This window comes from Oryza sativa, chromosome 10, assembly GCF_034140825.1.
Source record: "Oryza sativa Japonica Group chromosome 10, ASM3414082v1".
NCBI lineage: Eukaryota > Viridiplantae > Streptophyta > Magnoliopsida > Poales > Poaceae > Oryza > Oryza sativa.
Window position 1 is genome coordinate 17,901,235 of NC_089044.1, and position 15,247 is coordinate 17,916,481.

A 15,247-nucleotide genomic window follows, 5' to 3' on the forward strand; every position below is an offset into this window, starting at 1 on the left:
TACAAAACGCCGTGGGGTCTCGGGGCTCGGAGTTGAGAATACGAAGCGCCACGCACGCGAAGTCGCCGCGCGGAGACACGCGCGGACTCGAACAGGGTTATGGCGCTCTGGCCTCACACAAATGCATGGGCCTTATTCAGTTGGGCTGATTTTCTGAGGCCCTAAAAATTTGGAGGTCTATACGGTCGCATGGGCCGCATGCCCATGTGCACGGCCCTGTTTGGAGTGCATTCGTTCGCAGCAACGACCGACCACGCGATATCTGAACTGAACACACAGATTGTCGTCGTTTGAACAAGAGACACGGCCACACCGTCATGTCAGCCAAACGGGCATAAATTAAGCCCTGTCGTAGCATGGCAACATCCAGATATCTCGCCTAAACTCGACCATTGTACAACCCTCACTGTAGCTGCAAGCTCTCTCATTGTTCATGTGACATTATATTTCCCCCACGTTTTGCTGTGTCAATTGTAAAACGTGTAGATGTGTAATATGCCTCAGACGCTAGCTAGTGGCGCTCAGATGCCTACGTACGGCCGGGAATATAATGACTACATCGATCTGCATAGATATCTTTCACGGGGTTTAATTTTTCGGTTTGACCGATTCTATCGGAGGTCACGGATATACCAAATTTCTAAAATTTTGATCCGAAATTTCTGAAATTTTGAACAAATGTTGGTCAAATTTGAACAAAATATTATCAAATTAAAAAAATTAAAAAAATCGGCCGAAATAATAATGTATGGGGTCCGAAATTTCATTCCGGCCGGACTTTCAAACCCTAAGTTTCACGCACAACATTTCAATTCGGCAGCAGTTCGATCGCGATCTCGGCCACGTATCCACGCATGCATCTGGCTGCTTCCGCTTTCGCCGTCCACTACAACATTTCAGGACGGCAGCGAGCATCGATCGATCGCGCCTCGACACGCCGACTGATCTATCTCCAAACGATCGATTATTCCGATCGATCAACATAGCTTTTGCTCTCCTTTAATTTATGCTGCGATGGAGACGGCCGCGTTCGATCGCCATTTCCCACCTCACTGCTCACGCTACCTAGGTTAATTAGCTACTCCCTCTGTTTTAAATTATAAAATGTTTTAACTTTGATCAATGTTAAACTCCTTTAAATTTAACTAAGTCTATACACAAATATAGTAATATTTATAATAACAAATTAGTTTCATTAAATCAACAATTGAATATATTCTCATAATAAATTTATGTTGAGTTGAAAATATTATTATTATTTTCTATAAATTTAGTCAAACTTAAAGCAGTTTAATTTTAATCAAAGTTAAAATGTCTTGTAACATTAAAAACGGAGGAATACCTCTAAAGCAAAAGGCTTAGCCTATATCTACGATGCTCTCCTCCTCTTTCTTGGCTATCTCCATCCATTGTTTCTGTCCTTGACCACAGCGGCAATGGGAGAGAGAGAGAGAAAAAAAGATACCTGAAATCCACTTTAGCCCGGACCATTCCGGCCGGCCGGTGAGTGGCCGGCGGGCCCCGCCACCGGCGATGATGCCCAGCCATCCTGCGAGCTTTATATAAGCCGCAGGTGAGGGACGCTAGCTTAGCTCACAGCAGCGCGGCGAAACAAGATTTGCAAAAACTCCTAGGCTTGTGTTTGATCTCGAGTACAGCAAGTCGATCGAGAGAGTGATCTTAATTTTGTCAGTGAGAAGAGATGGCGTTTCTGGACGGACTGTACGGCAGCCGGAGGAGGATGGCGACAGCGAAGGGCGCCGGCGTAGCAGGGAGGCGGCGGTCGTCGTCGGCGGTGGCGGCGCCGCGGCCGGTGAGGCAGCTGTACTGGAAGCTGAGGTCGAGGTTGCGGTCGTCGTCGAAGAGGCACGCCGGCGGCGCGGCGGCGGCGAGGTTCGGGTACGACCTGCAGAGCTACTCCCGCAACTTCGACGACGGCGTCGGCCTCGTCGTCTCCGGCCACCGCTTCTAGGCTCTCTAGCTAGGTAGCTCATTCGGTTCGATCCCGAGATCGCGCGCCCTGCCATTGCTGGAGACCGGAGATTATTGTTCTGGTCTACCTGCAACTCTGCAAGTGGTATTAGTGTTAGATTGTACTACTGTTTTTTTTTCATAGTGCTCATCTGGGATGGCAAAATTAATGGAGAAACTACGATCCTAACACGCTCTTGTTCATGTATTGTGTACATATACTGTATGGACAGTATGGTATGGGATGTATATATACGTACGTGACACATGAATATATTCGGTTGCCATAATAAGCCTGAAGCTGAAGATGTTTGTGTATTATACATGTATATGTCAATTTGGAGTGACATGAACAATTGAGCGTACATATATATCTGGTTGCCAAAAGCATGAAACTACTGAAGAAATTATTGTATTCAGTGATTAATTTTTTTTCTTGAGACCTGATAGCACATGTTTTCTTAATTAGGCGAATTTTGTTGTTGGGTTCATGTAGGGATATCTGAAATCTGAACAGAGCTTAGCTGCAGCTGTGTTAATTAAGGTGGTATGTGTGTCTCTCTGAATCTCTGATGAAATTAAGATCTCTTGCTCGAAGCTGGTTCGCCATGGACGCCGGTGACTCTCGGATAATTTGACAACCGTTGTTTTCTGTTTGAATTTCCCAATCATAATTAAAAGATGCCACACCATGGCCGTCCTTTTGTGAGATCTGTGAATCAGCCGATCAGGTGGGTGAGTCATCAGCTCATCAGCTAATCCCCTTTGATCTCGTAGGTAGATTTAGCTTTAGCACTTAGTGGTTTTCCTTTTTTGCTTTCCATCGTTTTCCTGCGATGCTTACTGTGTTACTTTATACCTAGAAGTGAGTACTGCAGATAAGATCATAAGATTACTAGATAAATGACATCATGTCACTAAGTAGATATGTGTTTATCCTCTTTAATTTGGGCATGCATGCATGTGCTTTAATTTAGCATCACCACCACTGATTTAATTAAACTTGATGGATATTTCTTCTGGAGATCTTACTGCAATGACAGTTCTGTTCTTGTTGACGAATTAATAATGAATGAAATTATTTAGAGCTTTTGGTCTGAGGTGAAGCCTGACTAGGATCACTTGTTTAGTTCCAAGTCTGAAATCTCACACGAGATGCACTGTTGTAGAGTACTGCAACCGTTTAAATATATACTCCCTCCGTAAAAAAAAAACCATTCCTAGCATTCCAAAATGAAAATAGTGGAGAGCGATAATGACTAAAATATCCTTAATCATTAAAAAAAAGTAATAAGAGTGGTAGGTAGGTAAAGGTATTGAAGGGATAAAGCTTCTCGTTTGAAATAGTGGAGAGTGAGAATGACTAAAATATCCTTAATCATTAAAAAAAAGTAATAAAAGTGATAAGTAGATAAAGAGTATTGAAGAGATAAAGATTCTCGTTTTACGTGTTAAGGATATGTATGATGGTAGAAGTTAGTTTTTGTGGGACAAAATTTAAACTCTATAAGTTAAAATTTTTGAACGGAAGGAGTATGATATTGCCAGCTTATCACTTCTGACACGATGTTATCATTCATCTCATTCAGTATTATTTATTTTATTGTGAATTGTTTTAGCATTAAAGATAATTTAAGTATAACTTATATTAATCTTCCTATTAAAGATAAGACAAATATTCAAACGTCATGTTTAAATATACTAAAAATGGAAGGACTGTCATTTAGCGGAAATGGATTGGGTCATGTCTTCAATGACACTAGTATGCTTTTCCATTTTTTTTTAAAAAAAGGTGTGTTTCCTTCCCTCCATCTCCTAACAGCTTAGTACAGGACAGTACTAGTTTTGTTCTTCTTTTGATATCGTAATGATCATGCTGAAAGTTGGTATATGGTAGACCGTCGTAGCCACAGATCGATCAGCAGATGTTCAGTTAAGCAAAAAGTAATTAGCCAGTCGGTCTCGGTCTCTTTTGTGCAAAGGATTCGGTTGTTCCACGCGGCGCTAATCAGCGCCAGTGCGTTCGTCAGAAATTGATTTAGAACTCGCGGCTTACACGTTACACGTCAGGTTGATCCATGGAATGGATATGGCACACAAACCCATCGGTCATCATGCGCGTAAAGCGTCTCGATGCAGTCATCTCCCTGCACTTTCCTCTCATCCTATCCATCTACGATCATTTCGTAGCTGCTTCCTATAATCTTGATCTATATATTGCTCAAGTGCTTATGCTTTAATTTAGTTAATTAATTACATTATATCACCGACCTCAACCTTTCTCTCGCAACATCGTCGTACGTGGACGGTCAGGGTCTTCGCCGTACATTTGCAGCAAGGATCGTGGATCGTGTGTTATCGTCACCATGCATGTCAGGCTGAATTACATGGTGATGGATGGTCGTGAGATCAGGCACTTAGACATAAAACCCTCTTAAAATGGATTGAGATATTCTATCTTTAAAGTCACCGTACATTTTATCACTCAGATGTGGATTATCCAAGGTTTATTAGATTCATATATTTTTTTATATAATGGAATTTAACGTCCCAGCCTTTGCTAAAAAAGAGCTACAACCAATTATTATACAGTAGCATCCAAGAGTGTAGTTCAGATAAATAGAACACACCAAACAAAAACAGAGGAAACTAAGCCAAAATAAAGAGAACACATTTATTGAAGTCTATTTATGAACCTCCATTCATAATTGGCAAATAGTTGCATAACCATCGACTCCAACTTGCGGCATGCAACCTTTAGGAACTCCGCATCATCCTCACACCTTTGCAGCTGTGCCCAAAACCGGAGCCAGTGCGTTGCCCTGAAAATTACCTGCATAAATAAAATAGATGGTGATTTGTTAAAAACCAAATCAGTTCTACTCAACCATAAAGCCCAGCAAATGGCAGAAGCTTCAACCAGTATCAGTTTACTCCTTTTCTTGTCAACCCCCATAGTTCAGTATTAGATTCATATGTCAAGGATAAAATCACGTGACTTCGAAGGTAGAGTATTCTGATTCACACAGAACATGCATCAGATTCAGATATATCTCCCCTAAGGCTATGTTCTAGTGAGGTTGAAAGAGAAAAAATTTCTCTAGTTTTTCACATACTTCTCAAATTGCTAAACAATGTATTTTTCTTAAAAAATAATATAAAATTGTTAACAGTGAAATTTGGTAAGCCCAAAGTTACCATCGGCTTAGAGTCAGTATCGGCTTCAAAGTTCTAGAATCAGTCGATGGGAGTCAAGTCGCCACGATGTCGTGTTCTTGGTGGAGTCGGATCAATCAAAGGAAGCTTATCTAGAAGAGTTCGAGTTCAAGAAGGATGCGACATGACAGTTATCTATTAATTAGGTATAGTTTGTTAGTTTCCTTTTATCTTGAGGAAAGTGTGTTTAGTGTCCGGTAAGGACTTTATCTTTTCCTTTTTAGTTTCTTTCTTGTCCGACAAGAACTAGTATCTCCCTATGGGTATAAATATGTACACCCGGGGTCATTGTAATCTATCAATCGCTACGATCAATACAATTCGGCGCATCGCCACCTTTTACCTTTTCTACTTTATTTTATCATCTGGCGGGACTTGGCACCTGACGCGGGGCTGCATCGGTGTTCGATCTCCGGCGAAGGGGTAAGTCTAATGTTCCGTCGGTCCAGGCAATTGTATCGTCTACGTCGGCGTCGTTCAAGGCTGCATCAGTACATTCGACCACTTGGATTGCTCTGGTTTGGATGATATATTTGTCTACCTATTTATCATATGTCTCTGTTAATATAGTCCTAGCATATCAATTTAGCTCTATCGGCTGCTTCTTGTTTTAGGGTTTCTGCCGGTATCGGCTAAATCGCGTTGCTAGATTAGATTAGCTTAGACATCTACCACCCTGAAAACTCAGTCAACGGTTTGATTGTCTAAATATTATGTTTCTTTTCATACTTAGTTATGCATCAGTTGAGTTTGATCTACTAAGTCGTGCTTAGAACCATAATCTCTAGCCTGCTTCTTGATTGCCAATAAGGGTTTCATCGGGGTTTCAGCCGGTGAGTTATGTGGACGTTGCATCGGCTCATAAGGATTGCAATACATATAAGTTCGATTTAGCCGATGACAACAAAGGTTTCACTGTTTAATCTAATCTTGTGGATCTTGTGACATCGGACCTCCAGCCGATATGTGCTTTAACCATCGGATCAATATTTGTTTTACTGTTTCATATTGTTAGCCGATTGGTTTCTACTGGATTATATTGCTATATTATATTATCATCAGCCGATTGCCTTTATATCATTATCTACATTGGACATATAGCCGATTGCTTAAACCCTACCGCTATCGGCTGGTATCGGCATCGGCTATTATCGGCTATCGGCTGGAACTACTCCATCGGCTTGTCAGCCGATTGAGTGTTTGATCTATTATTTGCAAATCTTGTCAGTTGCAGGATCAAACTGACTGGCACACCTGCATCTCATTAATCTTTGGACCTGCACAGGAGCTAAGCAGATCTCCTAGACCGGTGTATTCGATTTTTTCGTCAACAAAAATTTACTTAAAATCATATTAATCCTTTTTTAAATTTTAAAATAATTAATACATAATTAAATATATACGCTAATAGCTTACATCTCTTCTCTTTTCACTTCCACTTAAACACGCCCTAACTCGACCACATGTTGTTAATTAGATCATAACACGCGCTTAGAGTGGAGCTCGTCACTACTACACAAAGGCTCTTTCCATGCGGTTGGGAAGCATCTTTGCATACGGTTGCCCCAACCGCATGGACGAAATCGTCTGCAAAAACCACTCTTTTTGCATGTGGCCGGCGCATCCGCATGTGAAGATGGGATTTTCGCATACGGTCGCTTATATCGGCCGCATGCGAAAATAAATTCAGCAAACAAAAAAAATAAAATCCAAAAAACCCCCCAAAAAAATAAATATCAAAAAAATCCCAAACCCTAGCCCGCCACCGGAGCGACGCATCCATGCCGCACGCCGTCGCCGGCGGCGGATCCGTCGCCCCTGCCACCCGCCGTCGTCGTCCCCACTGGATCCGTCGTCGGCTGCACCGGATCCGTTGCCCCAGCCGCCCGGCGTCGTCGCCGGCGATGGATCCGTCTCCCCCGCCGGATCCGTCGGCGGTGGCACCGGATCCGTCGCCCCAGCCGCCCAGCGTTGTCGCTGGCGGCGGATCCGTCTCCCCCGCCGCCCGCCGTCGTCGCCCCCGCCGGATCCGCGCGGTGCGGCGGCGCCACCCGAGGCGGCCAAGCCGCCCCCGCCGCCGCGGCATTGAGGAGGGGGGGAGGGTCGCCTCATCGTCGTCGTTGTCGGCGGCGGTGAGGAGGGGGTGGCGGGCCGCCGAGTCGCCGCCGTAGCCACGCCGCCCGCCGATGCCATCGACGTACGGAGCAGGGGCTGTAGCTGCTATGCCGAGCCATCGCCGTAGACGCGCCGCCCGCCGCCGCTGTAGCCGCTCCCTATGGCGGTGGATCCGGCCCTCCTGAGGGCAGCGCCGCCAGATCCGCCACCCGCCGACGCCATCGACGCTGTCGCCATCCGCCGCCCGGCTGCTCTGAGAGAGGGAGAGGGAGAGAGAGGAGAGAGAGAGAGAGGGGAGTGTAATAAATTAATTAAAAGGGGAGAGAGGAGATGAGGTAGAAAAAAATTTAAAGTGGTGGGAAAATGATTTCATCTGAAAAAGAAAATCACTTTGTCGGATGAAGAAATGACAAAAATAGAAGTTATAGATCTTGATGAGTTATATAACTTTGTTATTGATGACTTTTTCCGATGAAATCATTTACTGCTTCAAAATATTATTTGAACTTTTGAAATTCAAAATTTTAATTGATAAAACAAAGTCATAAGAAAAAACAGCCAAAATAATACCAGTAAGAACACGATATTCTATCATGATTTTAGAAACATTTAGAAAAAAATTATTCAATTTGGAGTTCATATGAGTGAGATACACTAGTTTCAAATTTTATTTTCGCATACGGCTTCTTAAGTGGTCCGTATGGAAAAATCGATTTTTCCATGCGGGGCGCTTATGTGAGCCGTATGCAAAAATGAGCTCATTTTTACATGCGGCCCTCTTAATAGGTCCGTATGGGAAAATCGATTTTTTCATACGGGCCACTTAAGCAACCGTATGGAAAAATGACTCTCGATTTTTACAGACGCCACTAGTTATGGTCCGCATGGAAAAATGAGGGGGCCTCATACAGAAAAATCACTTTTTTTAAGTAGTACGTTAATTGTGGTTGTACGTTACCTACACAAATTAAGCTCATTGTTCATGTGACGTATACGAACATCTCAGTATGGCACACATGCCCATAGAAATGACCACATTGATCGATCGATCGATCTAGCTCTTAATTAGCTCTGCATGAGTTTCGCGCACACGCACGCATCGATCGGCATCTGGTCGCGCCGCTTTCGCCGTCCACTCCGATCGAGCAGAAAGACATACACCGAGCGAGCTTGGAGCATCAGAGACTCATACGGGTTTCACATTCTCTATTATAGTAATACTATTATTATAAACATTAACATATAAAATAATAAAAAATAGCATAGATCAATTAATATAATGATCGTGATATTATGACAGAGAATCCATAGTCGATCGAGGATTCGAGGCCAGGCCGATCGACCAACTCTATCTCTTCCAATCCTTTCATTTATTTTGTTCCTAGCTTTGGGCGAGGGTGACGGCCGCGTTCGCCATTGCCACCTCACTGCTCACGCTACCGCCTCTAAAGCAAAAGGACGATGCTCTCCCCCTCCTCTTTCGTCGTGGCTATCTCCATCGTCTCTTTCCTTGACCACAGCGGCAATGGGGTAGAGAGAGAATAAAAGATACCTGAAATCCACTTTAGCCCGGACCATTCCTGCCGGCCGGTGAGTGGCTCGCTGGCCCCGCCGCCGGCGGTGATACCCACAGCCATCCTGCGAGCTTTATATAAGCCGCAGGTGAGGGAGACGCTCTCGCACCGCAGAGCAAGAAGAGTTTGCAGATTAACTCGATCTCTGGACAAGCTTTGAGTACTGATCTCGGAGTGATCTTTGTTGTTGTGAGTTGTGACCGGCCTGCAGCCGGAGAAAGGCGGATCGAGATGGCGTTTCTGGACGGACTGTACGGCGGCGGCGGCGGCCGGAGGAGGATGGCGACGACAGCGAAGGGCGCCGGCGCAGGGAGGCGGCGGTCGTCGGCGGCGGTGGCGGCGCCGCGGCCGGTGAGGCAGCTGTACTGGAAGCTGAGGTCGAGGTTGCGGTCGTCGTCGTCGAAGCGGCACGGCGGCGGCGGCGCGGCGGCGAGGTTCGGGTACGACCTTCAGAGCTATTCCCGGAACTTCGACGACGGCGGCCTCGATCGATCGTCTCCGGCCAGCTACCGCTTCTAGGCTCATGTAGCTAGGTAGCTAGAGAAGAGTGCCCTGCCATTGCTGGAGACCGGAGAGTGCAATATATTCTGGTCTACCTGCAATAATTATGCAAGTGGTATTAGTGTTAGATCTACTTGTAATTGTAGTGTTGTTCTGTCTTCATACAATTTGGTCAGATTTGCTTTTTTTTATATTGCCATAGATAACTAAATTAATGGAGGAACTAAAACTTGGTTACGTATATATATACTAGCAAAATGTCCGTGCTCCGCTACGGATATAATAAAATTAGAATAATTAAAGTAAAACTTAAATTATTTTTTTTAATCGAAGCTATTTTCACCCAGTGCTTTTGCTCGCTAAAATAAATCTCAAATTACGAAGGAAAATATGATAGCTCATGATAAACTAATTTAAAAGAATAGTTTTGAAGTAAGCATGATTTCCAAATTTACATGGTGCTTGATGACGCATCAACATTTATAGCATGTTACCGTTTGAATACTTCTACTCTATAGATCGTAGAAATTATATAAGCCTTTTTATACTCTCGTTTAAATCTTCATGAAGAATCATATGTTGAGATTATGGTGTGTTTCATAATATCCTAAAATGGCAAGGACTTCTCTATATATTGAAATTTATCTGACTCAAATTTAATCGGGCCGAATCTTGTGTTTGGGCTAGCTCGTAACCTAGCCGAGCTCATGAAGTAGTTTATGGCCCATCAAATCTGTATATAAACACAACCAGAAACAACTCTGCTTTTCATGGACGGTGCATGGAAAAATTAGAAATCGGGAAGGAAACGGTGCGCCGGAAAAATCGGAAATCGAGAAAGAAAATAAAAAAACATAATAATATTTTTTTTTGCAGAAACGTGTTTTTTTCCGCGTGGTGGATGCCTTTTTTTCTCGGTTTTTTTTTCAGCCTTTTCTATTACGGAGTCGAACTTTTTTTTGCGTGGTGTGGTACGAACCGTTTTTTAAGGCATTTTCGTTTGTTTAACAGATGACTTTTGTATTACGGACTGTTTTTTTCGCATCGCAATCGAATCTATTATTTTTCGCCCTTTTTTTTTCTTGTCACGGACGTCGGAACGTTTTAAATTTTTTAAGTAGTAGAGATATGCTGTATGCAACAAAATCGTTTTGAATTTTGGAAGCACATGCAACAAAATCAAAACTCGCCACCATGCTCTGCTGTCTCCACTTCGCCCTCGTCAACGTTCAGTTCGGCGGTTTCTTCGCCACGGGGAATTTCTCTGGCATCAAATCCCAGATTCACATTAGATTTAAAGTTTATATGTTAAATTATAGTGATTAAAAATGTATATTCTATTTTAAATAAAAATAAAATGATTCATCTAAATGTTATCAGCGTGATTGCAGAGCTATAAATTTATAGTATTAGGAATGCCCGGTTTCAAAACATCTTGAATTCGAAGTTATATCAAACAGGATCTAAATGATCCATCAGTGTTAGTACGTGTTCAACGAAGCGAGAATAATGAGCTCTTTAATTAAGTGAACTGAATAAATCTATCGTACATCGGGTCAACCCCATGCGAAAACATGATAAACGAGTTAACAAGATTTAACTGCGGGAGTGGATTTTTATCTCTCGAGGGGATATCCTATCGTTGTATGCATGTCACTCAAATGGTTATGAAAAAATATGAAAAAAATTAAGAAGATGTATTAACATGTGATATATCACTCCACAAACATGCAAGTTGAAATTCAACTTCTACATCTCGCAACGAAAAAAAAATTAAACTACAACTAGTTAACGTATATTCACAGTCAAATTTGTTTTTTTTGTTGTGAGATATGGAAGTTGAATTTGAACTTGCATGTTTGTGGAGTGATATATCACATGATAATACATCTTTTCAAATTTTTTTACATTTTTTTATAACCATTTGAATGACATGCAAATAATGAGGGGATGTCTCCTCGAGGGATAAAAATAGTTTCCCTTTAACTGCTTGTTCAGAACATAGGTTGTATAATAATCCTGCATGATCCATATGAACACATTGGTAGATCGATTAATTAAAGGCCCAGTTGACTAGCAATGTTATTAGTTGATTCCTGCATGGGAGATATGAAATCTGAACAGAGAGAGAGAGATCATGTGAAGCTTTTTTTTTTTTGTTTCTTGCGAGCTTTTGCGCTGATGAACTTTAAGAATATATATACATGCATGTGTCTTGTGTTGTCATCATGCATGGTAGATGATGCGCGAAGAAGCTGGTCGCCATAATCCCCGAGCTGTCAGCCATCGTCGTTCATTAATCTGTGAGATCTATCTGATCGATTAGCTGGTCGGAACTCGGAAAATGAGTATACTCATGAAGCTCATTTTTCATGTGGCAGCTCCACACCTCGTAGCTAGCTATTGGATCATGCATACGCATGTTGATGATCATGTCACATTTCACACCTGATCTGTAGCTGCTAGTACAGTCTTCGTCTCTTCGACGCTAACACATGTACTACGCACACGGTATACATCTCCGTACCATCACGTGTTTCACGCGCGTTAACAGTACGTCGCAACACATTCAGCATCTGGCCCCCAGGGAGAAAGAAGAAGCTACCTGCAGAAATCCACTCTTGCCCGTGCCATTATTGTCATCAGTGGCCGACCACGGCGGGCCAGGCCGGCGGCCGGTGACATTCTCCGAACAATCCGGTCATCGTCGTCGTCGTAGCCAAGTGCGAGCTTTATATAAGCCGCAGGTGGAAGGAGGCGAAGAAACGAGGCCATCGAGTTGCAGACTTGCAGTTAGCTACTCCCTCCGTTTCACAATGTAAGTCATTCTAGTATTTCTCATATTTATATTGATGTTAATGAATCTAGACATATATATCTATCTAGATTCATTAACATCAATATGAATGTGGAAAATGCTAAAATGTCTTACATTTTGAAACGGAGGAAATACCTCTGTTCTGAGTGAGCCGTGAGGAAGAAATTAATTAAGATCCCTGGCAAAGTTGTTGGGAAAGATCCTGGCAATCCGTCTGTCCAGACAGATCAACGGTCTAATCTCGTAAGCCCAGAGTGCGTTTTATCAAAACGCGTTGCATCCAAAACAACTTCCTTTACGTCTCCAATTTGGCAAGGAAAATGCACAGATCCAAGAAACCCACCCTCTTTTTCAAGTTGGACATTGCCAAGGCCTTCGACTCGGTCTCATAGGAATACCTGCTAATACTCCTAGAGAGAATGGGCTTCAGCGCCAAATGGCGCGACTGGGTGGCGTTGATCCTCTCAGCCTCCTCCTCCAGAGTCTCTCTAAATGGTATTGAGGGGGAAAGGATCGACCATCGAAGGGGGTTAAGACAGGGGGACCCCCTATCTCCGTACCTGTTCATCCTTGCAATGGACCCTCTGCACAGACTCCTCAAGATAGCAACTGACGAAGGCCACCTAAGCGAGCTAGCGGATCGCAGCGCGCGCTTCAGGTGCTCCCTAGATGCTGATGACGCGGCAATCTTCATCAAGCCATCTCGCCAAGATGTGGATAGCCTAATCTTGATCCTAAACGGTTTCGGGGGAGCAACCAGCCTCCAAGTCAACCTACAAAAAAGCTCAGTGCTTCCAATAAGCTGCGACGCGGTTGACCTCGACGAGGTTCTACACAATTTCACCGCCCACGTGGAGTCTTTCCAATGCAGTACCTAGGAATGCCCCTCACTGTAAGCAGACTGCGCAAGGTCCACCTACAATACTTAATTGACCGAATCAAGGCACGACTTGCCAGTTGGAAAAAGAAACTCCTCTCAGCCGGGGGCAGAAGAGAGCTAGTACTCTCAGTACTAAGCTCCATGCCAATCTACGTCATGACAGCGCTCAAGATTCCAAAGCAAATAATCCAAGAAATTGATAAAGCAAGAAGAAAATTTCTTTGGGACGGTGGCGATGAGTTCCACGGTGGCAAGTGCAAGGTGAATTGGCAGCGAGTTTGCAGACCGATCAAGTATGGTGGCCTGGGGGTCTCGAACCTCACCAAGATGGGACGGGCCCTCCATTTACGATGGCTGTGGTACGAATGGACCTTCCCAGACAAACCGTGGATTGGTATGCCAACCCCATGTGACGAACAGGACGCCGAGCTCTTTGCAGCATCCACAACGGTGACCATCGGGGACAGCAGGAAGGCGCTCTTCTGGGAATCCCCTTGGGTATCCAGCTCCCCACTAAAGACAATGGCACCAAACCTCTACCGTCATGCTAGAAGGAAGAAAAGGACTGTTGCAAATGCCCTACAGGACAATAAGTGGATCAATGACATCAGACACAACTTGACATCAATGCTCGTCACGGAGTTCTTCAAGGTTTTCGAGATACTTTGGGAATCAAACACTACCCTATCCCAAGGTGTCCAAGACAGCATACAATGGAAATGGACACCAACCGGATCCTATACAGCAAAAGTCAACCTATCAAATGCAGTTCCTGGGCAGCATCCTATCATTATCGGCAACTGCAGTTTGGAAGTGTTGGGCACCGTCCAAATGCAATTTTTTTGCCTGGCTGCTCCTTCAAAATAGAATATGGACGGCTGATAGGCTGCAGCAGAGGGAGTGGCCAAACAACTACTTCTGCCAACTATGCTTTAGGAACCTAGAGACGGCACACCACCTCTTCTATGAATGCCCGATCACAAGAGCAATATGAGATGCTATAGCGACAAGGCTGGTTGTCCCCCAACTACGGCCAGTAAATTGGACCAAGACGACATCCCTTGAGGACTGGTGGACTCAGACCGTTCGCGCAATGACAAAGGAGAAAAGGAAGGGCGTCAAATCAATCCTTACCCTACTATCCTGGGAAATTTGGAAAGAAAGAAATAGTAGGGTATTCAGAAGCATAGAGACTCCGCTGCAGGGAATCATTGACCGAGCGACTAACGAGATCTGGCTTTGGCACGCAGGCAGGGCAAAAAGCCTCCAATGCCTACTACCGAGCAACCATGGAAGTGCAGACGACGCCACGTAATCGACTAATCAAAATCATACGTCTCTTCTAGTAGCTACACCCCACCCACCCTCGTTTTTCTCACTTTCTTTTTTCTTGTAATCTCCTAGCCTTTTTGGCTATTGTACAGTGTTTCCCCTTCTTTAATACAAATATACCCCGTGGGGTTTAAAAAAAAAAGATCCCGCACTGTAGTCTGTATACTGTGGAGCTAGATATAAGAGATGGTGTTTCTGTTGGGGCTTTACGGCGGCTGTGGCAGCCGGAGGAGGACGGCCGCGTCGTCGACGGGTGGCGTGGAGAGGCGGCGGTTGGCAGCGGTGGCGATGGCGCGGCCGGTGAGGCAACTGTACCGGAAGCTGAGGTCAAAGTGGAGGAGCTCGGCGTCGACGCAGCCGGGGAAGAAAGCCGGCGGCGCGGCGAGGTTCGGGTACAGCCTGGAGAGCTACTCCCGCAACTTCGATGACGGCCTCGCTTCTCTGGCTCCTATATCTTATAGTTAGCTAGAGAAACTTCTTCTGCCTCTTGCCATTGCTAGAGTCAGGGGGATCCAAGTCCAATACAAGTTCTGCTAGCACATTTGTGATTTTGTACACATTGTACTATTGTTCATATATATACAGGTCGCTATTGCCATGGATTAGACAGTGCAATGTCTGAGTACTTATCTAGCTGGTCACAAAACTAATGGAGATTTTTACTTTTTTAAAAAAATCTTTAGCTGCAGCTTTCAAGCACCATATTCTCCATTGTTTCGCTTATTAATATGTTTATCCGAAATGCTTATTAGTGAATAAAAAGTTATTTGTAAGTAAAATTTTTATGTATATATTCTTAGTGAATTAAAAACAAATGCTGTAAAATAAACAATAATGAAC

The 15,247-nt window shown here is 43.9% G+C and overlaps 2 protein-coding genes across 2 annotated transcripts; both read left to right on the top strand.

Moving 5' to 3' along the window:
• Nucleotides 1-1,394: 1,394 nt before the first annotated feature.
• LOC4348847 (uncharacterized) lies at nucleotides 1,395-2,271 on the top strand. Its single transcript, XM_015757879.3, has one exon. The coding sequence runs from the start codon at nucleotides 1,703-1,705 to the stop codon at nucleotides 1,970-1,972; it is 270 nt and encodes an 89-aa protein (XP_015613365.1). The 5' UTR covers nucleotides 1,395-1,702; the 3' UTR covers nucleotides 1,973-2,271.
• A 6,516-nt stretch (nucleotides 2,272-8,787) lies between these two features.
• Nucleotides 8,788-9,562, top strand: LOC4348848 (uncharacterized). Its single transcript, XM_015757985.3, has one exon. It carries the CDS (start codon nucleotides 9,108-9,110, stop codon nucleotides 9,393-9,395), a length of 288 nt encoding a protein of 95 aa, XP_015613471.1. The 5' UTR covers nucleotides 8,788-9,107; the 3' UTR covers nucleotides 9,396-9,562.
• Nucleotides 9,563-15,247: the final 5,685 nt, after the last annotated feature.

What these genes read in the sequence shown, in the direction of transcription:
- LOC4348847 (XM_015757879.3), top strand. Translation starts at nt 1,703, where the DNA reads ATGGCGTTTCTGGACGGACTGTACGGCAGCCGGAGGAGGATGGCGACA.
- LOC4348848 (XM_015757985.3), top strand. Translation starts at nt 9,108, where the DNA reads ATGGCGTTTCTGGACGGACTGTACGGCGGCGGCGGCGGCCGGAGGAGG.